Source organism: Amborella trichopoda, chromosome 12, assembly GCF_054954075.1.
Source record: "Amborella trichopoda isolate Santa Cruz 75 chromosome 12, AtrichopodaSantaCruz75HAP2 v2.0, whole genome shotgun sequence".
NCBI lineage: Eukaryota > Viridiplantae > Streptophyta > Magnoliopsida > Amborellales > Amborellaceae > Amborella > Amborella trichopoda.
The window spans coordinates 7,004,290-7,029,772 of record NC_142347.1 but is presented as its reverse complement, the minus strand read 5'-3'; the positions used below and the strand labels follow the sequence as shown (position 1 = coordinate 7,029,772).

The window sequence follows — 25,483 nt, the reverse complement described above, 5'->3', positions numbered from 1 at the left end:
GATGATGCATACATATTATATATGACATTGGGGCAAATAAAGCACAAGACAAAGGGATTATTGAAACATCTAATAGAGACTTAACCACAGTTCGTCAATAATGAGTTCAAGGAAAACTGGTTAAGAAATACTATGCGAAAGATCAGAAAGCTACTGGCATTTTAGAACTTGTCCATATCGGTATTTGTGGACCTATGAATTTAGCCACTAAGGGCTGCAAGAAGTATTTTATCACTTTCATTAATGACCACTCCTGTTTTGGCCATATATAATTGCTATGGGAAAAGTCAGAAGCCCTAGACAGTTTGGAAGCATATAAAAACCCAAACAAACTAAAAAATTATACTACTTAGAACCGATAAGGGTGGAGAATATTCCTCACGATTTTCTGAAGTTTTGTACTGAGCATGGTTTCATTCCTTAATATATTATGTTGTATACTCCTCCGCAAAAATGGGTATACTCCTCCGCAAAAATGGGGTAGCCAAGAGATGAAATAGGACCTTGGTAGAAATGGTAAGGAGCATGATGGAATATGCTGAACTCTCCCTAGATTTCTGAGAAGAGGCAGGCTTGACATCCGGTTACATTCTTAACCAGATTCCCATAAAGGCTATCCCAATAATTCCTCATGAGATTTTCACTAGTCGTGCTTTGTCCCTTGACCACCTAAGAGTGTAGGGATGCTCTCCCCATGTCCTAATATTCCATCAAAATAAGACAAAACTAAAATCTAAAATGTTAAGTCTATCTTTATAGGATACTCAACACATGGTTAGGGATCTCGGTTTTACAATCTTGACATAAGGGCTGCCCTTAAGAGAAGGGATGCCCATTTCCTTGAGGAAGGGTTTTTAGAGGGTTGTGCACTTATAAACAAGTTGACCTTTAAGAGATAGGGAGTGCATGAGTCAAGCCCAAGATCTCAAACCACCTCGTCTGAGGAAAAAACCCAAATTATACACCGACATAGGAGAATATTAAGAGATGATTGAAGAAGAATCCCTACATAAACCGTGTTCCTATCAAGAAGCCATAACCCATCATGAAAAGCCATAGTGGTTCCCATGATAGATGAACTTAACTCAATCAAACAAAACCATGTCTGGGGCTCAGTAAACCTCCTTCTTGATAGAAAACTCATAGGCTGCAAGTGGATTTATAAGAAGAAATTGAACTCGGAAGGGAAATTAGAAAAATACACAGCTAGACTGGTAGCTAAAAGGTTTAACCAGAAAGAAGGAATAGATTGCGATGAGACCTTCTCCCCTACAACTAAGTTCCCCTCCATTAGGATCCTAATGGCCATAGCAGCCCATTTTAGCTTCGAGCTCCACCAGATAGATGTTAAGAATGCATTTCTAAAAGGGGAAATACAGGAAGAAAGTTATATGAAACAAAAATAAGGCTTCATAAAAAAGTCAAAAGAAACCTTGGTGTGTAAACTTAGGAAATCCTTTTGTGGCCTTAAACATGCATCGAGGCAGTGGTACATTAAGTTTCAGGAGACCTTATTAAAAGCTAGTTTTGTGCCTAACCAAGACGATTATTGTGTGTATATCAAGGTCAGTGAGAGTTATGTGGATGACATGTTAGTTGCCTGAAGTTCGATGACTCGTATTGGAAACCAACGTTTTCTTGTCATAGCATTTTGATATGAAAGTCTTGGAGAAGCATCATATGTTTTGGGAATTAAGATCACGAGAAATAGAAGAGCAAGAACTATTCAATTATATCAAGAAACATATTGTAAGAAAATGCTAGAAAGATTTGAAATGGACAATTAACAGCTCATATTAACTCCCATTGATAAGAAGACTAAATTAAGCCAAACCATGTCTACCACAACTCTAGAAGAAAGCGATGCCATTCAAAGAAGCCCTTATAGAAATGCAGATGGGTCACTAATGTATGCTACATCAAGGACAATACCAGACTTACATTTGCTAGTGTGGTTACCAGGTTCCAAAGTAATCCAAACCTGTAGCCCTAGAGGTCAATCAAAAGAGTTTTGCAGTATTTAAAGGGAATGGTTAAGTCATGTTCTCAACTTATGGAGGAAGCTCGGATATACAGATATAAGGATATGCAGATGCAAACTATCAGGGAATGAGATGAAGTCTACATCCGATTATATCTTCTCTCTTGTTAACGGAGTAGTTTCCTGGTGCTCAGGAAAACAGGATATCGTTGCACTATCAAATATGGAGTCATAGTAGGTGGCTTGTTGTCTCGTAGCTAAAGAAGCAGTTTCGTTGAAGAAGGTCCTGATCGTAGCTAAAGAAGTGGTCTGGTTGAAGAACGTCCTGAATCAATTAAGATTTGATCCAATGAAGCGCCCTTGTGGAAGAATCTTCTGCGACAATTAGACAATAATTTGTGAGACCAAAGAGCCACTATTTTATAGGAAGTCAAGGCACATTAAGGCGAACTGTTACCATAATTGTAATGAGATCCAACCAAGAAGGATTGAGGGGGCTTATCTCCCCACAGAGGGTTTGGTAGCAGATCCTTTGACAAAAGAAATGGTAGCAAATGTATTTTTCACGCATGTAAATGGGATAAGCTTGGGAGAGCCTAAGAGGGAGTGATCATACGGCCTTCAAGGGCCACGTGGGAATGTTGGTTTGTTGCCTTTAAAGGTCGTGAGAGCATGTAGTTCACATTTATAATAGATTATACGGGGTGTGTAATGTTTGGCTAACCATAGATTAGGCACTCTATGGCCCGATTAAGTCCAAAACTCATACCCCTACATTTGTACCACTCCAAAAGGGTTCACACAGGGTCATCCCTTGTTAATGTCGAAGAAATGCTCGAGAGTGGATTGTAGGTCAGGAGAGTTGTATGGTCTCTTGTGTGCAGATGTAGGCCAGTGAGAGCATGGGCTAAATCCTCAACAAACTTCTACACAAAATGTACATACGACAGCCATATTATTGGAAAACAACCCTGAAAAGGGATACATGTACATGTGCATAGAGCCCTCCCTTTGCACTATAGCAGCATGCGCTTAGCTTACTTTAAAAGAAGGGAAACTGTAATCCACAGGGCTCGCAGTCCTATAATTTATTGGTCAGTTTTGATGAGCCAATCTGTTAGAATTATAGCCTTTTAAGGCCTTAAATCCAAAATTCCTTCGTTCGTTGGGGGGAGTGAGAGAAGATGATTCTAAGCCCTTGGGTCACTATGGCAAAGAATCATATTATCCTGAGTACATGCGGCTATGAAATATACCAGAGAGAGAGAGAGAGAGAGAGAGAGATCACTTTTAGAGGAATGAGGGTCAATTCTAAGTTAGGGTTATACTAGACTACATGCCTCATGGATTTCTTGTTGGCCATGTTAGTATTATGCCCTTTCAAGGCCTTAAGAACAGGATTCCTCGCTCAGAGGGAATGAGTGAAGATGATTCTAAGCGTTCGGCGCACTAGGCCTAGAATCATACAACCCGAGTATAGGAAGCAATGAGAAACATCAGAGAGAGAGAGAGAGATTGCTTACAGAGGTGTGAGGATCTTCTCTAAGTCAAGAATATACCTAGATTGTATACCTCATGGATGATGTATTGGCCAGGACAGAGAAAACCTAGAAGATATTAGAACCCGAGTGCCTTAAGAGTAATGGCCCTGTATAGGATGCTCATGCTCACGAGACCTGAGTCTGTTCCTTGACATGATAGCACATTGTGGCATGTGCACTCACAATCAAATGGGAAGCTACTATTCTAATGTGTGATCCAACTAGGAAGAGCTTGTGCACATGTGCCTTGGGAGGACCCCTTTATATGAGCATTTATATGTATATAGCGTGAACTTGTAATCCACTGACACCTAAGAATGATGGAACATTGATTGGGGTGACTTTGACACGTTATATTATTGAGAAGAGTGGCTATGTGGAACTCAAAGTATTTAAATACAAAATTATTTCTTTTCTTTTATTATATATACATCAATTCAACTTTTATGGAAAATTAATACCCTAGATAACATCTAGGATCTTTACTTTTACTGCCAGAGCAAATAAAAATCATCTAGGAGTAATAAACAATCTTCTACTATAGTTTTGACTACAATATATGTTCCTGAAAATTCATAAAAAAATATGAAATACGACTGAAAATACTAGGAAGATTACTAGAAGGTGCATGGAGTTACCCTCATAGGTCTTGTTCCACCGCACACCCAATTCCCTGACGGATGACGCACTTTTAGTCCCTTAGGTATTGCTAGAAATTCTAAGATGAGGAAGCTTTTCAAGCAATACCTTTCAATCCAAGGTTTTAGCCAACTCAAAAACTGAACTAGAGTTTGTAGAAACCGCAGAGGAACAAATTCAGGCTAAATTTGTGAGTTGATCGCTCTAGGTTGGGCATCTCCCTTTTTTCTTCAAAAATACAGCTAACCCGAATTTACAGCTTCACTTGCCACCCCTTATTCTAATTTTTTTTAGGTGGCATGAAAGAACATGAGAGAGATAGAGAGAGGTTGGCATGAGAGAAAAAAGAATATGGTGTGTGAGAGAAGAAAAAAAGCGGCATAAGAGGGAGAGCAAACTTGGGCGTGAGAGAGAGAGAGAGAGAGAGAGAGAGAGAATGGTGTGAGAGAGAGTGAGGCTTGTCATCATGTTTGGAAAGGTTCAAACAAGTTCATATAGAAACAAATCTATTTCCTACTTGTAGTAGGATTTCATCTAGGTATGCCTTTATCTTATTTTTCAGTTTGAACTCTAGGATAATTAGGAAATCTATGGAGTGAGAAAGATTGAATTAGAGTCATCCATCTTACAAATCAACCATCATGATTTTGAATGGAAATTAGGAACCTCATCCCCTTATAATTAAACCCAAGTCCAACTTCTACGTAAATTTTAAATAATAACGACTTTTAGTAATCTTTAGGAAGTCAAAAGATAATATTTATTTTTAAAACTCCCAGTTGAATAGGAAATCAAATCTATTTTAAAATTAAAAGATTCCCTATCCAACTAAGAGATGGTATATTTAAAGAAAAAATGAGGTGTGCCACTCTAGGGGCTCATGTGGGCCCTACCCATGGGTGGCACACACACACGTGGGGGCTGGATCTTTTGTCCCAACATGTGTGTTCTCAAGTTTTGAAAATTTCAAAACGCCCTTTTATGAATTTTACAGCATAACAAAAATTTTAAATTTTTGGAAAATTAGTAATAATCATAAAAACATTTCTAGTACCAAAATAAAATAATTTAGAAGTGGACTGATACCATTTGGTCAGAATTAACAACAATAAGGGTCCACTTAACCCAAGAACCATGATGCACGACTGTTTTCTTATCCAACCTAATAAAGACCCATGACCCACAGTCTCAATACAAGGACTCATGATTGGCTTATCGAAATTGTACAATAAACAGTGGGACCATGATCCTGGAATGTGGATTTTAACCCCCCTCTCCCCCCCCTCCTCCAAGAGCAAGTCAAACATTTGTCACCACAGTGCAAAGGGGGCTCTCTCTCTGCACATGTACATGTGTTCCTCTATAGGGCTACTTCTCAGTAATGCGGTTGCCACATGTACATGTCGTGCAGAGGTTTATTGAGGCTTTGGCCATTACTCACACAGACGTAACAACCGCATATAGGAGACTACATAGTTCTTTTGGCCTAATGATATCATTCATGGGCGTCTCTCTGACCTCAACAAGGAATGACCCAGTGTAAACCCTTCTCGGTAGGGCCACATGCTTAAGGCTAAAGGTTTTTGACATAATCAGGGTCATAAACCGTCCAACTAGTGTTTCAAAAAATGCCAAGCGGTGCCTAAGCAGCAAGGGGTCCACGCGGCCTAGAACCAGAGCAACCTAGTAGAATAGGAAGCATGGGATATCTAATTGTCTAACTAATTTAGGGTCAGATTTTGTGTAAAATATTAAACAATACATATTAAGACATAGAACACATTAATAATACATAATATATAGTTTATCCATAGTCCATTAGTCCATAATTGGTGATGTTTGGATCGATTTCTTGTAACTTTGAGAAATCTTGCGATCCTTTGAAAATCACAAAATGCTAATTTTTTTTTTAAGCTTCTATCTCTTTAAAATGGTTCAAATGGGGTTTAGGTTGGATATGAAAATGAGGGGCATTTTCGCCCCTAGGCAAGGCGTAGGACCTGGGCACCTGCCTAGGCGGGGCCCCAGATGCTTAGGAGGCCGCCAAGGGACAACCCACCCAATTTGCCCGCCTAGGCTTGAACAATGCGCCCAAGCCTCCTGGCCTGTGTAAGTGGCCGCCTAGGTGCTAGGGTGGGTCGATTTTTGGAACACTGCACCCAACCAATGGTCAGTCAACACACACTCTCACTAAAGTGCATATTTCACTAAAAATTATCATTTTTACAAGCTTTCCTTTAAAGACACAAAACTTAATAATTATATGTCCCTGCCATAGACTGTGGAGCCTATCCATAAGCTTGTTGGGTCATTTCGAGAGAATGAACAATCATTACATACTAGCCCAATGGAATACTCCGATAACCTAGTTTTCAACCTTAGAGATTGCATTTACCATTTGTCCATTTTATTTTGATGCTAGAATGAGTATTTATTGTAGAAAATGATTTACGGATTTTTTTTTGAAATTTTACGGAATTTTTCCAGTGCATGAAAAAGGAGTTATTAAAATTGTTTGGTTAAAATTTCAATCAAGGACATCTACTAGGTGGCCCGCATGCCATCCAAGTGGGACATGTGGCACCCTCACGGCCCCACTTAAGGCTGATGTCATCATGACGTCAAGGCCTAATGGATGCCCTTTATTGTCATTTGTCATTTTGTTCATTTAAGTTATAAGGTTTTAAATGTGAGAAAATGTTTTATATTTTAAGTGACTTAATTAACACGTTATTTTGCACACATGTGATCTTATTCATATGAACCTAGGTTTTGGGCATGCCATGATTTTAGCTTAAACTTAAATCCATGAGAGAAAGTGAACTTTTAATGCAGCTTTTTGTTTGGCATCACTTCATTGGCTTGAGCTCACATGAATTTCATGAAATGGCTTCATTCCATAGGATGAAAGCAAGATATTTATTAAATTACATGAGGAGCACACCCCTACACCTTTATTCCCTCTTTAATTTCAAAAATCACCATGGGCACTTTTGGAATTGAGAAATGGCATTTTTGAAAACTTTGCTCTGAAAAAAACAATTTAGTAAAATGGATAGTCTAGGATTTCTTAAAGGAGTGCTAAGAGTGTGAAATCTCATCCTTTGATCTTTATGACTCGACAAGGATGAGTTGCTAAGATCAAAGTCCTCTCATGTGCCATGAATGATGAGCATCAAGCCCATGATCTAGTTACTTGAAATACCTCGCTTGAATTGCCTAACCTCATTGTCTACACACTTGAGAACTCATTTTAGAGAGAGATAATAGAGAGGTGAGCTCGTCCCACGCATTGTTTTCTTCTTCCTTGTTCCATCTTGTGGTGAGCGAAGTCCCCATGGTCGTTAAAACTTCCTCTCATGATGTATAGGCTTGAGGTAACTTCCATAGCTCCACTCCTTTCTTTTCTAGAGTGATTCAGTCATCTTCTTCTTGCTGTAAATCACATTTTACAATAGCATCTTCATACTTATATGCTTGAGTATTCATAAAGCCTAAGGCCGTGATGAAACTATTGCATGCATATCATCACAAGTGCATAGTCTAGTTCAATACTTTGCACCTAGACATCATCTTCTCCTTGTTTTTCATTACCTGCTTTCTCTGAGATTTCTCTAAGATTTTTTAGTATATCAATAATCATTTGTTGTGTATTTGAGTATCATTTCATTAGCCTTTGGACCTAGATAGTTTCTCTCATGAAACTAAACTCTTGTTTCCTTAGTCTATGGACATATATACTCACATAATTCAAGTTGTTTATAGCTGACTTTTGCTCACTGTTTTGGGCATCAAAATTCATCTCTCTCTCTCTCTCTCTCTCTCTCTCTCTCTCTCACACACACACATTTTAAATTTAATCAAATGAATTTCGAGCATAAGATTCCCATTTAAAGATGAATCAGCCCATGTGATATGAGTCGTCCTCGCCATCATCCATGGGACAACACTAAGTCCCTAAAAGGCCCCCCCCTTCAATGGCCCCACAAAGGATTTGACCATCGTCCTCCCATCATTATTTTACACTTATTTGTTGTAACTTTGAGCTCGCTTGTAATCCACTGATAACCGAGAATGATGAGATATTGATCGGGGGCGAGGCTTTGATAAGCCATCTTATGTGTCCCTGCCACAAACTATGGAGCATAGGCTAGTTAGGTCATTTCGAGACCATTATTTCAAACTAGCCCAGTAGAGTACTTATGTAGACACCCCCTCGAAATTCTTGCTAAGGGAACTACTAAAAACCTCGATTCTGATCCTAAAGGACCACACAAATCCTAGTAGATCATAGGCAACCTAGACCCAATGTACATGCCCCAAAACTACCCAAAACTTATCCCAACTTGAAGTAGAGCCCGAGAGCTTTCCAACGGGCCAAAAACAGCCTATATCGGACCTATGGATAAAAAGATCCAATAAGTGACAATTTAGTCCCTGTGAGACCCAAGTGTCAGCTGTGGGCCGGGCCGTCACGCGGCCCGGCAGGCCCAGGCGTAGCCTGATGATGCAGGAAATGCGTTTTCTTTAATTAGATAAGACAAAACTTCAAGATAAATAACAAAAATATTGAAACAATTCAAAAAAAAATCAAGAAAAATCACCAATTGCTGAATCTTATAAATACCCCATCCATAACCCAAAAAGAGACAAGAGAAAGAAGATGATGAAATCCCTTAGAAATTCCCGAAATTAGAAAAATAACCCAAAAATAGAAAAAACCATTCGAAAATTTCTAAAAATTAGAAAAAATCCCACAAAATCCCAAAAATATCACAGAAAATCCCAGAATTCATATTCAACCTTAGGAGGTCCCAAAACCCTTAGAAAACTAAGGAAATTATCATCCAATCCCAAAAAAGGCCAAGGTAAACCCTACCTAAAATTCTCAGCTTTTCTATATGCTTTGGAGCCCTAGGTCAAAGAACCTTAGATCAGCCAATTCCAGTCAGCAAAGGCATCCAAAAAAGGAGAAGGTTGAGCAAATCGGAAGAGCGGCTTGATCCAAGCCCAAAACACCAGGTTTCAGGTCCCGAGAGGTAAATATCTCTTTCTTTGCTTAATTTAGTTTGTTTTTCTTCATTTGATTTTATTTAGGTCAAAATATGGATTTGAAGCTGGCACTACTAGTGGACTCGGACAAAGACCAGAACTGTATAGATCTGGGATTTTTCTGAGCCCATAATTCAACCAACCTCACTTTATCTACTTTTTCAAAAATAACTCAGTTTTTGCTAAGATTTGAGCAGATTTCATCCCGGAGATCGACACAGATTGAAGCGTGAACAGTTTAACGCCCACCATGGGGCACCTTGAGCTTTAGATCCGTATTTTAGACTTAAAAAAGCTTCTTCTTTTTTTCTCATATTTATTTTTCCAGCAAAAAAATAAAAAAAATAAAAAGAAGAAAAACAAGGTAGAATTGAAAAGATATATTTTTATTAGATTCTATCTTTTCTTTCTAGATCTTATCTTTTCTCTCTCCATAAAAAATTTAAGAATTTTTTTCCATCAATCTTTATAATCTTTCGGATCTTTTAGATCAACTTCTTTTAGATCAATCATTATTATTTTTATCTTTAGATCTTCTTTTATATCCATCTTTAGATCTATCTTTTAGATCGTCTCTTAGATCAATTTTATCATCTTATAGATTAATCTTTATCATCTTTTTTAGATCATCTTTAGATCCATCTTGATCATCTTTTATATCATCTTTATCATCTTTTTTAGATCTTCTTTCATTCATGCTCATTATCTTTAGATCATCTTTTTCTTCTTTAAGATCATCTTTATCTTCTTTAGAGCATTCTTAATCATCTTTTAGATCATCTTTATCTTCTTTAGAATATTTTTTATAATGTTTTAAATTATCTTGATCTTCTTTAGAAGCATCCTTATCTTCTTTAGTAGCATCTTTTATCTTCTTTAGATCGTACTTATCTTCTTTAAGTGTATCTTTATCTTTTTAGAAAACATCTTTTAAAAAGACTCTTTATCGATTTTCTATAAAAAAGAATTTTTATTTCTTTTGATAAAATATTTTTAACAAAAAAAACAAAAAAAGATAGATCTAAGCTTTCTCTACTTTATCTGTTTAGATTAGAAATAGATTATATATTTTTTTTATCTTAACTTTTGTTTTTAAGTCTTATCTGCATAACTTAGAATTTTCTTGACTTTATCTTCTTTAGAAGCATCCTTTATTCTCGCTAAAACAAAACATATTTTTCTTTTAAAGCATCTTTATCTCATTTTTTAAAAGACATTTTTCTTAGATAAAAAAAAAAAGAAAAAAAAGTGAGATTTTTGTGCATAGTCTTGAGTTATGTCCATAGTTCATGGTGACTAAGTTATTAAGTCTACTACATAGTCTAGACCATTAGACCTACAGGACCTTATGGCTCAATTCCCTAGGTTTACCCTGTCTCAAATCAGTAGATATCAAGTTTCAGTGGGTCCATAATCCCACACCCAGAGCTAAGCCAGGCTAACCCATTGTAGTCCAGCAAGTCTGCATGGCTCGAGCTACTCAACACAGTCAGGGTATTCAACTTGAGACTAAAGAACCAGGGTTGAACCCACCTTCATCTCCAAAGGGTGACGCTGCCCAACTATTTCAGATAATTCCGATTAGTAAAAGAAATGAAAATTGAAATACTGCCGGACAATTGTGACCGTGCGATGAAATTTAGATGGTGATGAGGGTAGACGAAATCACTGTTCATTTTTGCCTATAGGCGTTTTGTAGTATCTTCCTATATATACATATATATATATATATATATATATATATATGGCAACAAGAACAGCCAAACAAGCCAATAACTTGGCTAGCCATCAATCAAAAGTCAAAGAGGTGAAATAACGTTTTAAAAGTACAGCAGATTACTTACACAAGCTGAAGATTTGAGGAGCCCAAACTATCAGGGATGCTCCCCGTGAATAGATTGCTCGATAGATCTCTAGACAAAAAGAAGCCAAAAAAAATTAGTTATGAATGGTACAAGTAAAAGGAAGTACCTAAAGAAGTACAAATCCCATGTAAATGCAAATTAAGGGAGAAAATCCTAGCACAGATAAGAAAATACACCATTTGCACACAAAATTTCAGATTAGTTCACACTTATAGGAGAAGATGCATTGGTCGAATGTACCTAAAGAAGTACAAATCATGTCAATAAAAATTAAGGGAGAAATTCCTAGCACAGACAAGAAAATTGATCATTTGCACACAAATCTCAGATTTGTTCGAACTTATAGGAGAAGATGCACTGATTGAAATAAAATATGTATGATTGTAATTTGTTTTTATATTTAATAGTGTAGCAATGATGCTGCTTTACCACTCCCAGTGTTATAATTAAGATAGCAAGCAATTTTCTTAAATGACACTTGGTGCCTTTATGGAACGAGGTTGGTGAGGGGTTCTCCTATTGTGTATGCAGTGTACTGTACTCAGTAACATCACTGGGGCACTAGATATAGAATGGATGTTGAGAACTGTTGCACATTACTTTTTTTTTTTTTTGAGTGTTGAACTGTTGCACATTATTGCAATCAATCCATCAAAAGCCTTTGATCTTTTTCTTTAGATAATTGTACACATGTTATTTCTATCATTTACACTCATGTAATCCATTTACAACACTTACACTCATGATTCATTATTTAATTTAACAAGAAAACTGTTTTTGCTCAAATTTATTTATTCTTACTATGGTTATAGCCGCTATGGAACCTTATTTATGTAAAGATGCAAATTCTATTATTCTAACCACCAAAATTTTTGTTTTCATGGTTAAGGCTGTAAAATAGCATATCTATATTGCTTAAAGGATGTGGTTTGTAAAAGGCCAAGGCCCTAAACAATCAAAGTAAGGCGCACCTTCAAATAGTGTTGAGAGATGTTGTTCAATGCTGGAAATCTTTGTGATGGCCTGAAAATTTATTCTCATCTCTAATTATAAAATTTAAAGCTTCAAAAATAGTGTAGATCGAGTAGATCTATGAACTCTTGAAAATTGACGGTCCAAAAATGCATATGCACTATTTCCAAGACTTGAAATTCATTTTTTCTAATGTCCATGCATCTTGAGGTCGAGATGATCAATTTGAGGATTTTTTGTCATTGAAACAACCTCTTCTATTGAAATTTTTGAGGTGCGTCTTAATTTGATTGTTCAGGGCCTCGCCCTTATATAAACTTTTTCCTTACTTAAATAAGGGGTGTGGTGGTCATTAACCCTTGTTTCAAGGAAGCATATGAACAAGGTATATAATCAAGTAAGCAGCGCAACATCATAATTAGAGAGAACAGGCTTAAGCCTATAACTCAATAAAAATGCTCTTGTTTTCAACAAGAAGGTTGCCACTCAAAACCCACATTACCTATCAAAAAAAATAAAGAACGGAAAGAAAAAAGATATATATATAGAGAGAGAGAGAGAGAAAGAAAAGAGGAAAGAAGAAAGAAGAAAAGCAACAGATTAGATATGTCATATCAAAATAAAATGTAGAATTCAAAGCCAAGATCTGAAGTCTTGAAATTGAAAAATTACACTGATTGAAATGCAAAACCACAAATAACTAGATTGAGATGCAATCAAGGACAAGGCAAACAATTCAATGAGACCCACCTTTCACATGAACTATACATGTAAATTAAGGTCATCTTTAAGTGCGTTCAACGTTGAAATCTGTATGGTTCAATACATGATCAGCTATTGCACCAAGCTAAAAGAAAAGAGACCTTCAACAAATGCTATTTTAGGTTGTAATGTTCCAATCAACCAACAAGTCTGGAGCACATAGCGATCCTTATGAAAGATAATGAAGGCATGCAACAATACAAGGGATGGCCACCACAAAACCATGCAAGAGCCAGAGGGAAACCAACAGTAGGTCTCAAGCTCGATGGAATGTGATAAGAGGAGGTTTATCCTATTAATGCACTCGAATAAATGGTTGACTATAACAGAGCTAGTGAGAGCACTGATGCATATTCAATGCATGCTCAACAAAATATAAATGACATGCAGATCTCAGCCACACAACTTTAAAGATTAAGAGTCTTAGGGCAACTTGTAACAACCTATAAGACTAAATTTTTAATGTTCAACATATATTTCAACAGACAAAATCATGCAAACAAGTAGAGTAAGAGCTAAAAGATCCAAGTAATCCAAGAAAATGTTATAACACAGAAAGTGACATGCCCAGTCCTGCACATGCATATGCCCATATCTAGCAATGGAATGGTTGCACATTTCCCAATAAAACCAGATAAATAGAGGAAGAAGAGGGATAGTATGGACCATTCTCTCAACTCTCAGGTCGAGCATTTGGAATTCCGACACCTACATCCATTAAATAAATGAGAGAAAATTATGAAGATCAAAAGGAAGTTACGGAGGAACAAAAACCACTGAGAGAAATATGAAGTTTTCTCTCTACCCCTTTATTTAGCATATCAAATATGTATTGACAATGACCAAACAAGAAGTTCCATCGCATCCACAGAGAGGCATAGTGGCTATAATGGCTATAACTAGAAACAAAGTACAGGAGCAAACCAAAAATGTCTAGACTAGAAAACGACAATGCTCATTGAATTTCAAGAAGGATGTCAATCATGAAGCTATTAATGGTGCAATAGTACAAAGTATGCCATATTTTTTAGAAGCTAACATTTCTAGTTCGAGAAACAAAGATCACAATAGTGAAATCAAGAAAAAGAGGGAAGTAGAACATACAGCCTTATAAGAGACCCATGTCCCAATCTTGAAGGCAAATTACCTACTAAGGAATTAGAACTTAAATTCCTGCAAACCACACATTCAAGAGTTTGTAACATTAGAAGTATCATTAAGAAATACTGCAACTGCAACAGCGCTAAAATTCAAAAGTTTGTAACATTAGAAGTATGATTAAGAAATACTGCAACAGGGCTAAAAACAATTTTCAAAGAAAGTAGAAAGGAAAATCAGGAAATTAAAACTTGTTATATGATTGAATGGAAAAAAATAAAAAACACAGGAAAGCTTGAATCAACGGGGATTGGAGTTGTATGTATTGTACCATTTTCAACCCAAAGTGCATCAAATAATCAATCAAGACAGTTTGTACATTTTTCGTTTTTATTAATGATAGCTTCATATTTTCAGTTAGAGCGATGTGTGAAGGACAAGATTTAGAGGCTATGCTCAAGGCTTCATGTAGATTTCAATTTCGGGCAATAAGCCATCTTGGCTCGATGAACGTAGTTCATGCGCGAGTTTTAAGAACATAGTCCAAGCAAACATTTTAAGCTATCTTGGCTTGACGGGTCCTGGGCTAAAGCAAGAAGATCAGAAGAGTTGTGTTTCTGGCTAATAAGAAGGACTTGCCATTAGAAGAAACTTGTTGGGAAAAGGATGCGACCCCGTAGGAATGTAAGGGTCTAACCCGGGAGTTTTTATCTATGAACTGACAAGGACAGCAAGAATTTTTCATAGGGGAAGCTTGGTCAAAACCCTAGCAAGGCACATCCATGTGGGATGTGGGCACAGTGCGGGAAACTCCCTTAATATGCCTAACAAATGAAGAAATGACTAGCTGGTACTTGCAAAAATCGAAAAATACCCGCATGTCTTGTACTTTTTGATGCACTTGTACTGCTTGGCGGGATCTAGCTCTCTCTCCTAGTAGTCCACTTTTTTAGATCGACAAACCTATAAAAGGGAGGACCTCCATCCGTGGACTGACCTTCGGTGGGAAGCTAGGCAGTTGTGGTATGGGATGCCAAAGGCCCGGACCCCACCACCAAAAATGGTCACATTTGTGTGAGCAAGCTAGACGATAGGATTGAATGGGAAAGTTGTTTGACCATAATTGTCAAGTTCAAATTCAAGCAAGGTGTTGGCTAGAGACCATAAGTGTACTTTGTAGGCCACAAGCCATAAAGTAGGTATAATGGTGCACCATGAAGATCATGCCAAAGTATTTGCCACCCAGGATTTTGAAATAAAAAACCATGTAATAGGCAAAGGTTTAAGTCCCGGTCCCAGGCCCTTGAGGGGCATTTGGTGCATTATACTTGTAAGTGTATAATTCAATAAAATTCGGCCAGGGCCCTTGTCCCTTTTGTTGTCTATTTGCTTGTGTGTGGGTGCAAGTGATAGGCTCAACTTGGCCTCTTCAGCATCCAGACTCAAGAGTCAAAGGCCACACATATAGGCTGGTGAAAGAGCAGCCTTGTGACACATCCATGGTGCACGCTAGTCTGATCAAGCCTCCTCAGTTTATCGGCCAGCAGAGTGACCACATCATTTTCTTATGAGGAGAGCAAGCCAGGCTAGCCCTCTCCTACCACACAACAAGCCATGGTAGAGCTAGCTTTACAAGCTTGCCAGATGGGTTTGCCAGACAATCCAATAGAGCAAGCCAGGCTTGCTTGATAGGCTAATCAGGTTAGCCTGATGGGAAAGCAAGGACTCATAGGCCAGCCTAGCATTCGTGCCAATCCCCCCTGCTAGTAAAAATGACGCTAGTCACTGACTCACGAGGCAAGCTATTCCCATGCAAATGAATGGATGATGGCCCGTGAAGCATGTACTGGGCACATGCGAGATGCAAAAGCAACTCACAAATCTCTCGAAGAATGGAACTTTGGAGCATCAAAATTATCATCATTATAAATGTCCTTTGCATAGCTTGACAAGATGAGAGCATTCAGCCAGGCTATGCATTACACATGATATGGAAAACCTAGGAAATACACTCCATTTGGGAAATGTTTTCCTGTTATACTTTTAACCCAGTGACTTAACTAAAATAGCATATAAGCTCTTTTGTAGCTATGCCATACGTACTAGTATCAATGCAAATGAGCTTATGTTGGTATGCAACATTTTCACAATACAGTCCTCTTTGTTGTCTCTATTTTCAAAATCTTCTATTTTGTATCCAGTGCCTCCAATTAATTAAAACTAGTCGTTGCTCGATAAATCACAATTTATGCAACAAATGGAGATCACATTCCTTCAAGTTTGTGCAACAGAGCAACAAATATTTATGAAGAGAATGAACCATAACATAATCATTGGAACCTTATCCCAACTATTTGAAGTTTGCTACACGAATCCTATTCTACCATTCTACTCTAGCAAGGGTGATACCCTCAATAAGACAATAAGTGCACATATCCTTTCTCACTACTGACCTTCATGTCCTTTTAGGTCTTTCCCTTACTCTTTTAGAGCCTTCTACTTGAACCAAATCACACCAACTAACCGATATTGTATTGGGATTACGCCGCACATGGCCAGTCACCAAGTCTACTTTCCCACATTTTATCACCTATTGAAGCCATACCTAAGTTCCCTTGAAGGCATTCATTTCAAATTCTATCATTTCTTGTCATTCTACTCATCCATCTCAACATTCTCATCTTAGCCGTCCGAGAAGTGACACTTTAGATAAGCGTGTATGATGTGTACATGTGCAGAAGAGATGACTCCCTGCAACACTGGACTGTGTTGGAAGGACCCATGGAGCATACTGCTGAAATGGGTCCTGGACTTGTCTTCAAGGAGGGACCTGTAATCCATAGTCTAGAATCGTATCTTCTCCACTTATTAGCTGACTTTGATGGTCCAATCATGAATCCCTACGATGGGTTGTGGGTCATGGGATGATTGGGTCAGTTTGAGAAGGTGCACTGAGATGCGGTCTCTAAAGATGATAGATTCCCCAGTGTATTTGTCGTAATCCTCACCCTATGGATCCAATTCCCATCAAACTTTCTTGGATATGTTTTAATTATTTTTCAGATAATTAAAATGAATTTTTAGACCTATCTACGTATTTTATTTTATTGAAATATGATTTTTAAATAGATAAAAATCAATTTCCTGGATTTATTTTAATCAGAAAGAAAAATAAAATATTTGAAGGTTTTATAAAATTATTTTATTATCTGAAATTATGTTTAAGGTATTGGGGGCTCATTGGGCCCACCATATTGTGGGGGTGTGAGGCCCACATGGCCACTCACCTCCTCCATACTGTCCTAAATTGAAAAATGGCAATTATGCCATATGTTAACTTGATATTTTAGGTAACCTTTTTGTACATAGATTTGATTGATTTCAAAATAGGAAGGTGTAAGAAATTAATTGTGAGTGATTTCAAAATAGGATGGTGTAAGAAATTGATAGCGATTGATTTCAAAATAGCAAAGTGTAAGAAATTAATTTTGATTGATTGATTACTTTCTCTACAAAATCAAATGTCAAGATTCAACCTCATGATGATGGCAAAACCCTAGCCTCTTGTCTATAAAAACTACCTATGGGGGTTCTATTTCTCAATCTCTCTCTACCTTCTCTCTCTCTTCTTCTCTCATCCAAATTAGCATTTAGGAAAGAGTTAACCCTAAGGGGTGGCACGCCCAAGCCACACAAGCTCTAGCCATAAGTCCTTGCCTCATGCTCATGTGTTGAGCCTTGGTCAAGAAAATCCCATGTGATGCTCTCTAAGGTTTTGCCTAGGCTTCCCTAATTGTAAGGTCTGTTCTTGAACCAAGATCCTGTGCACCATCAGTGGAGGAGACCCAGTATGGGGTGTACGAAGTCCTTGGGGGTAACCTGAGGCAAGGTACGCAGTATTTCACAATTCGTATTTCTATTGCTTCTATTGCTTCCTTATGTAATTTTCAGTTCTACATGATGAATGTAATTTTCTTTTAATGGCATGCCAGTGAGAGGTCTAGGCTATTTCATTAAGTCAAAATTGTATTTTGGACACTTGTAAGTGATCCGGGTGGCAATACGTATAAAAGAGTAGAAAAATTTTAATCGGTATTGACTTGCCCAGTTTCCTAGTCGACCTTTCAATTTTCAAATAACAAGAACTGTACTTATGACATAATAAACAGCAAGCTAGATCTCTGATGCAGTCATTTAAGTTTTCATATAATAAATAGTTCGTGTCATATCTTCCTTGTTCAAGCAAGACCAAGGTCAATGCAATGGAGCATCACTGTGTTTCCAAAATGGTGATGCTCAGAGGTATTGTTAAAAGTTTCACATTTTGGATATTTAACAATTAAATTTATTCAACTAAACTTCATCCACTATCATGATTTTGAATTAGGGAAATTTTTTTGGCAAAGGGAAATGTTCTTAAAAGAACTTATTTCAAAAGGAAAAGAGAGAAGAACAACACTTGTGGGAACTTTTCTTTACTTGCTATTATTATGCATTCAATGCTCCCTACTCCCAACTTGAACCCCACCTCTAGTAAAGGTACGTATAGAGTTCTCAAAGTACGGAAACAACATTGACATTTCGACTATATGTTGTTCCTCTTCGTATTTTATCTTAAATATTTGATGTACCTCAACCCAACATGAACAAGATGCTTCATGAACTGAAGCTCTACATAGATGAGGATTTTTCAGAAACATATTTGACCAATATATATCATGGCATGGAATTAGTATTATATCATTAGTATGCATTGTTTTCTGAAAATACTGAATTTAAGTTCACAGAAAAGCTAATTTTGCAAGACGAGTGGATAACAGTTGAAGTACGATACTTACAAGCTTAACAAATTTGATAGAAGACTTATCTGCTCACTAATATATCCTTTCAAACCTTGACTTCCGAGGTCCCTATTGAGATCATAAACTGCAAATCAAGATGAAGGCTGCAACAGTATCAAATGCAAAATGTTCTCAAAAGTATTGTATTTACACTTTATAGAATAGTGGATACATAAAGCTAAGCCAGAACAGCATATAATGATAATAAGCTTTATGTTACCTTCCACAAATGTATAAGTAGGCATGGCAGTCAAAAAGTGTGAAAAAGGAAGTATGAAAACAAAAGGAAACGAGTCATTAGAACCACCTATTTCGTTGAGAATCTTTTAAAAATACCATAACAGGCCAATTTCGATGGCATTGGATCCTTGTCCAATCAATTTGCCTTTTGGAAGTCCAAATATGTAAATTAATTTGCATGTTAAATTATCATTGGTTAAGCACAGTGACACAGTGTTCACGAATGAACCACTAGGTTTCACAGTCTAAAGTTTTGAATTTTTCTTTTTAAAGACATCTATAGGTAAACAAGCTGGTTACCCAATAAAAAAGACTTTTATCAGGGTTCAGGCTTGTTCGAATGTGTCATACTGATGGACAACAGGAACTGCTATTCATGTTTCCAGAGGAAGACACGATTCCTTTTCACTTTCCAGGCAGATGCTTGGTTTGATGCCGTGGTATCTTAAAAAGTTCTATAAGAAATACAATAGCAACAGTTGATAAAGGTATATCAACAAGCAAACCTACACTTGGTAGGTAAATTGCACTGAATGATTATAGGATATTTTCTAGCAATACGTCCAGGCAAAGCTACACTTTTAAACCACCTTGCTAGAAATGTTTTAATTGATTATTTAGCATGACAATTTAATAACCTAAATGATTAATTATTAGCGCACATAAAAAAGAATATATAGCATGATAGTGCATTTTAACTTGAAAAATAATAGTATTAATACAGAATTATAAAAATCGATGAAAGGAAATTAAATTCTGCTTGGCAAAACGATTCGATAAAGGCAAAGTCACACCAAGGCTCATATTCCTACAAACCACATGTAGAGTATCATGGAGAAATGAAAAGCAATCCTCAGTTCCAGTTTCTTCTATTGAAGCTTAGTATGCAGTGCTATTATATCATCATTTTCTGTACATGTGAGTGTGTGTGTGTGTGTCTCTAGGTGTGTGTTTGTATGCATGTATGTCTGTGTGTATGTATATATGTATGTATGTATGTATGTATGTATGTATGCATGCATGTATGGGCAACAATATAAATGCTGAGGGATATATTTCAGTTTTTTTGCTACTTCAGATCTATGTATAATTTTTATGGGTTCATTTCATAGCACATGAAATCAGTCGACACTAACAACTTCTAAAATTAATTTGCAATGAGGCATTAAGCAACGACTAAGGCATGAAACATGTGTATCAAAAAATCAATGCGATTTTATGCCAAGAAAGTCAACAATTGAGGCTATTTTCCTCCTTAGGCAACTAATTGAGAAGTTTAGGGCAAAGAGAAAAGACCTCCACATGGCCTTTATTGATATAGAGAAAGCTTATGATATGGTATATCGAGATTTGATTTGGTGATGGTTGGAAAAGAAAAGAGTCTTCAAATAACATATCGACTTGGTAAGAGATATGTACGAGAGAGCGCTAACTAGTGTGCGAACAACAAGTGGAGAGACAAGAGAGTTTTCAGTGATGATAGGTCTACATCAAGGGTTAGTGTTGAGCCCAAACCTCTTTGTCCTAGTTATGGATGACTTAACACCTACAAGATGAGGTATCATAGTGTACGTTGTTCGCAAACAACATAGTTTTGATTGATGAGACCCGTGACAGCATCAACACAAAGTTAGAACTTTGGAGAGATGCTTTAAACCTAAAGGTTTCAAAATTAGCCGGACTAAGATATAGTACATGGAATGCAAGTTTAGTATTTATAGAAGTAGAGACAAGAAAGTAGTTAAGATTGACGGCCAAGAATACCAAAAAGAGCGCACTTTCGATATCTTGGGTCGATAATTCAAGAAAATGAAGAGATTGAAGAAGATGTCATGCATAGAATTAGAGCTGGATAGACAAAGTGGAGATATGCAAACAACGTTTTATGTGATCGCCACATACCAATGAAGCTGAAGGAGAAGTTCTATAGGACAGCTATAAGACCAGATTTGTTTCATAGGGCAGAATGTTGGGCGGTCAAGAAGCTAAATAGCTATATGATGAGTGTAGCTGAGATGAGGATGTTAAGATAGATGAGTGGCAAGACAAGAAGGGACAAAATTCATTTTCGAATACATTCAAGAGAACTTACGTGTAGCTCCAATAAGCAATAAGATGAGAAAAAGTAGACTTAAGTGGGATGGCTATGTACAACGCATACCTAGTATGGCACCTGTTAGGAGATGCGAGTTGGTTCAAGTGGAAGGCTCAAAAAGGGTAAAAAGTATGCGCAAAAGGATATGGTTGAAAGTAGTGAGAAAAAGATATTGGGACTCATGGCCTCACTGACGATATGACCCTTGATTGAGCAGAATGACGAACCAGGATTCGTGTAGCCGACCCCAAATAGTTGGGAAAGGCTCTGATGACGATGATAATAATGAACCTTTGGTGAAGCCCCAGGGTTTCACCATCCAAAAATTCTAATCCTTATATGTCCAATCAATAGATTTTGACAAAGTCGGACACAATACATCGCAGTAGTCTTCCAAAGCTGATTTCATATTTCCACCAAGTGGCATTCGCACATGTGTTAAAAAATACATGAAATGTCATGTGTGAGATCCAAACCATCTAAATTGTTTAGGGTCTTCATTTTCCTCATCAATAAAAGTCATTGTTATCCAGTTGCGTACCATTTGACACTAGATCATTGAGAACAAAACCAAACGAGTGAATTAAGTTGCATCCATGATATGAGAAAATGTTGTGAAAAATCAAACTCTCATGCTCCTAGAAAGTATGAAACTTAGAAATTGATAGCTTTGTATGATGGATTGGAAGTTGTATCATGTACATGCATTTATAAAATAAAAAACTATAGCAGCTGGGGATTCTACAGTTGGGGCAAAACTTACAACCGGGGCAAAACTAGAGTGACATAGCCATTGAGTTTCATGAGGCAAAACTTACAGCTGGGCCTTCTTCAGGAGTTATGGAGCTGATTTTAAAGGGAAATTTTGTCTTCTTTCTTTTGACTCAGTTAAAACTTAAATTTCTTCAATTTCGATGGCTAAAAAAGGTTGGTTTGTGGTGAATCAGTGCTAACTAATGCCTTTATGGTGATCTGAATCATGTACTATATAGGCAAAAGCCACTGTATATTAATCTTTCTTATTTTAATATTTGTGACCTTTTAAAAACATTATATGGAATTTGGCAACTCTAGCCGGCTAAAAAATTTAAATTGAATTAATGTTATTTTGTGTCTGTGCTCTCATCTAGAGGGTAGTATGTTTCTTAATTATGCCACTAGAGTCTAGTATTAGAGATCTCAGCATTATCATTATATATTTCGGTGATCATATCATTAGAATGGTTACCGTTTTTTTTTTTTTTTTTTTGACGAATCTAGAATGGTTACCATTGATAAGAATAGGCTTATATGGGGCCTGTAGGCGGTACATTTAAAATTAAAGTATCTTGGTGAGCTCACTTATTAATTATAAAATACTCACTAGTTAATAGTCATTCATTACAATAACAAATGGAGGTTCACTATTGAAATATCAACAAATATTGGAAATCCTCCAAGAAAAGCTTGGAAGAATAATGTGGCAGTCTAGTGCTTAGCATCAACAGTACATGGTTTAAGGATTCCTCGGAAACCATTGTTTTAAATTTATGTAGTTAATCCATTTAGTGAGGTTTCTTGTTCACCAATAAATAAATAGAAGTGTATAGTGTTTCTTACAGTTGTGTGATGACAAGGCCAGATTCTTTCTCATTATGATGGCAAGTAACCCCCTCCCAAGCATCCCAAGTAGAAGGCGCACAAGGATCACCATTCCAACCCATTCTGTCAGGTACCCTAAGGGACTCTTTCAATGCTCGCATAGCAAGAACTGCAACCAAAGTCACCCCATAGTGCACAAACATTAGGCAATGCAAGTGATTTACAGTTGCTCAACTTAACGGTAATTTTAAATGCATTCATGTAGTTACCAATCTAATGTAAAATTTAATACCACTGAACACCCATGCTAGTCTGGGAAAGTATACTGTAAATGCAACAGAGAATGGTGTATGATAATCCATGGGGGTAACCAATGTATGTTCCTGATTAATCTCCATTCTCATCATCAAGAGCACTCGAAACTGCTTTGTTGTAATGTTTATTATACTCCATGGAATATGATATTACTTTTTTGGATAATGATGGATATCTGGAAGACATTTCCTTTAAAGTTGAGAATGAAATAAATATGAGGCAAGAGGAAAATCATGCCAAAACAAAGACTAACAAGTTGTACCTTGTTCAGGAACAGTGGAAAGATCCAATGGGACCAGAGCATAGTTCTCGAGACCACTAATCAGGGGAGTGCCAACAACCGGAACAAGCTGTATGCTTAATGTTGTACTATTCAAGTTCTTCACAGTGTAATGCCACCTAAAAGCAGTGAAACCACCCACTTCCTTGAAAATATCAATCCTGCTCACATTATCCTCATTGATGAATATGTCAAACACCCGTTGTCCTGCCTTAGTGACCCCAGGATCAATCTCAGCAAAGTGGAACCAGACCATGTAGTCCAACCTTGTATCCACAGGTAATAAATACTCTAATTTCAAATTGGAAGTAGTTGTAAGAGCCGTTTGATACAAATGGGTAGGGGTATAATCATGGGGTTGTACAGTACTCTTTATGTCCTTTAATGTTGAAAGCGATTTCATAATTGAATTCTTTGCTCGAAAATCTACATCTGAATGCCAAGCTCTTCCGAAATAATCAGTATCATTGCTAAAGCCTGACCCAAAGGAATTGGATCCACAAGTCAAACGTCCATAGTTCACCAATATGAGATGCTCCCCGGTAGTTGAAGAGTCATAGGAAAGAGGATCGACCTGTACAATTTCCAAAGATCCAATCAAAGGGGCATCAGTGGCTATGCTATAAAAGCATACAGTGGCTTCGCCATCCTTAATATAGGCAAAGAGATCAGAATAAGCCCCGTTCTTGCTTACATCCTCAGGCCAAGGTGACCTCCAGCTAAAAACCTCAGTCCCCTCAACTGATACATCAAAACTGGGAGAGTTCATCTTGCTATCATAGTTGTCGTACACAGTGAAGGTTCTAATGAAGTATCGACCATTGGGAACAGGGATTATGTAACAGTTCTTCTTGCCGAACGAAATGGGAAAGAAGCGGATGGTCCTTTCTTGCAATTGTTCAAAATTGTGGGGCTCGGCAACTAACCCAGGGGCACCACCAGTGTAGAACCTATCTGAGATCCAGGACTGGTTGAACTGGCTTGTGAAGTTACTGAGACCACCAGAATCGATGAAGTATGATACTCCTGTTCAACCGAATTCACTCAATTCAAATTCTGTAGATAGAGATGACGAGAGAGAGAGAAAGGGAGGTCTAATAGTCTATCTGCTGGTATCATTTTTCACTATTGAAAGGAACAAATCTATCAAGTGGTGCAAATTGTAGTCATACATGGACACATACAAAGGAAGACCAAAACAGAAGAGGGAGAAAGAGACACTGCGCTAATCCAATACTAAGTATTATCAATCGATTTGATAAAACTAACAAAAAAAAATAACAAAAGATCCATATTAAAGCAGAGAGTAATATGATAGTGGTCACGGTCCTCATAATTTAACGATAAGATAAAGCTTAAATGGGTAAGTACATTATCATTTCACTGTTTTGTTCTTCTATTTCTACAACTAAATCTGCAGCAGAGCTCTGAAAATCAAGCTCAATTTCGAGAGAAAAACAAGATAAATAAACAGAAGACAAGCCCATTCAAATCAAAAGCAAAATGCATAACATCTAGCATAACTATATGATGAAAAATCAACGAGATCAGAAATCCCAATCGTAAAAGTTACTTCAAAAGAAGCTAAACAATGCTGAACTTAAGGGTTGAAAACCAGCATCAAAAGCATCCAGAATCAACTAATAAAAGAAAAATGGGGGCCAAAGAAGGTTAAAAAAAAAATGGAGGATTAAGCAGGGGAGGGGGCATTGGAGGGCCACTTACCAAAAGGATATGCAAAGGAGAGGAAAGAGAAATAGTGCAGTGAGATTGGAACAAGGAGCAGAAGTAAGAGAAAGGAAACCATGACTGACCCCTCCAAGCTTTCTCTCTCTAAACTCCTTGGCAAAATAAAGTAGAGAGAGAGAGTAAAAGAGTGGAGGACGATCAAAGTCCAAAGTGTGTGCCAGACATGTAAGGAAAAAGATGGGAGGCAGTTTTATGGCCGTCATATTCGAGCAAGTCAAATTGCAGTCAATAAATTAAGACATGAACAAGAGAGAGAGAAAAGCGACCAACAAGATGTACGAGGAGTTAGTGAACGAGCCGTTGCTTGGTGCTCCTTTGAGATCACACTGTACACTTGCTTGGGCAAATGTGGTTGGAGGTTTTAGCACTGAAAAGCTGGAAACGCAGTTTACTAGTCTACTGTTATATTTTCTCGTTGGACACGGTTTCTATGCGGCCAGCCCGCATATTGTAGAAATGCGGGCTTCGTAAT

At 37.3% G+C, this 25,483-nt stretch overlaps 1 protein-coding gene across 14 annotated transcripts in view; it reads right to left on the bottom strand.

Annotated features, from left to right (window-relative positions):
- Nucleotides 1–25,147, bottom strand: part of LOC18433619 (Di-glucose binding protein with Leucine-rich repeat domain-containing protein) — a 52,388-nt gene extending 27,241 nt beyond the window's left edge. For 4 of the 14 annotated variants that reach the window (XR_016045233.1, XR_016045234.1, XM_011624785.3 and 1 more), the window contains exons 1-6: nucleotides 24,988–25,147; nucleotides 23,245–24,288; nucleotides 22,686–22,836; nucleotides 18,749–18,820; nucleotides 13,917–13,985; nucleotides 11,058–11,126 (exon numbers count right to left, since the gene is read on the bottom strand). Coding sequence is in view for 2 of the 14 variants with exons in the window: in XM_011624785.3 (XP_011623087.1) it covers nucleotides 11,058–11,126; nucleotides 13,917–13,985; nucleotides 18,749–18,820; nucleotides 22,686–22,836; nucleotides 23,245–24,288; nucleotides 24,988–25,069 (1,487 nt within the window). In the remaining 12 variants the exon portion in view is untranslated. Of the gene's footprint in view, nucleotides 1–11,057; nucleotides 11,127–13,478; nucleotides 13,521–13,916; nucleotides 13,986–18,748; nucleotides 18,856–22,685; nucleotides 22,837–23,244; nucleotides 24,289–24,987 lie in introns of all 14 variants that reach the window. The other 10 variants (XR_016045237.1, XR_016045236.1, XR_016045239.1 and 7 more) reach the window with 5 other exon arrangements.
- Between the last annotated feature and the right edge of the window lie 336 nt (nucleotides 25,148–25,483).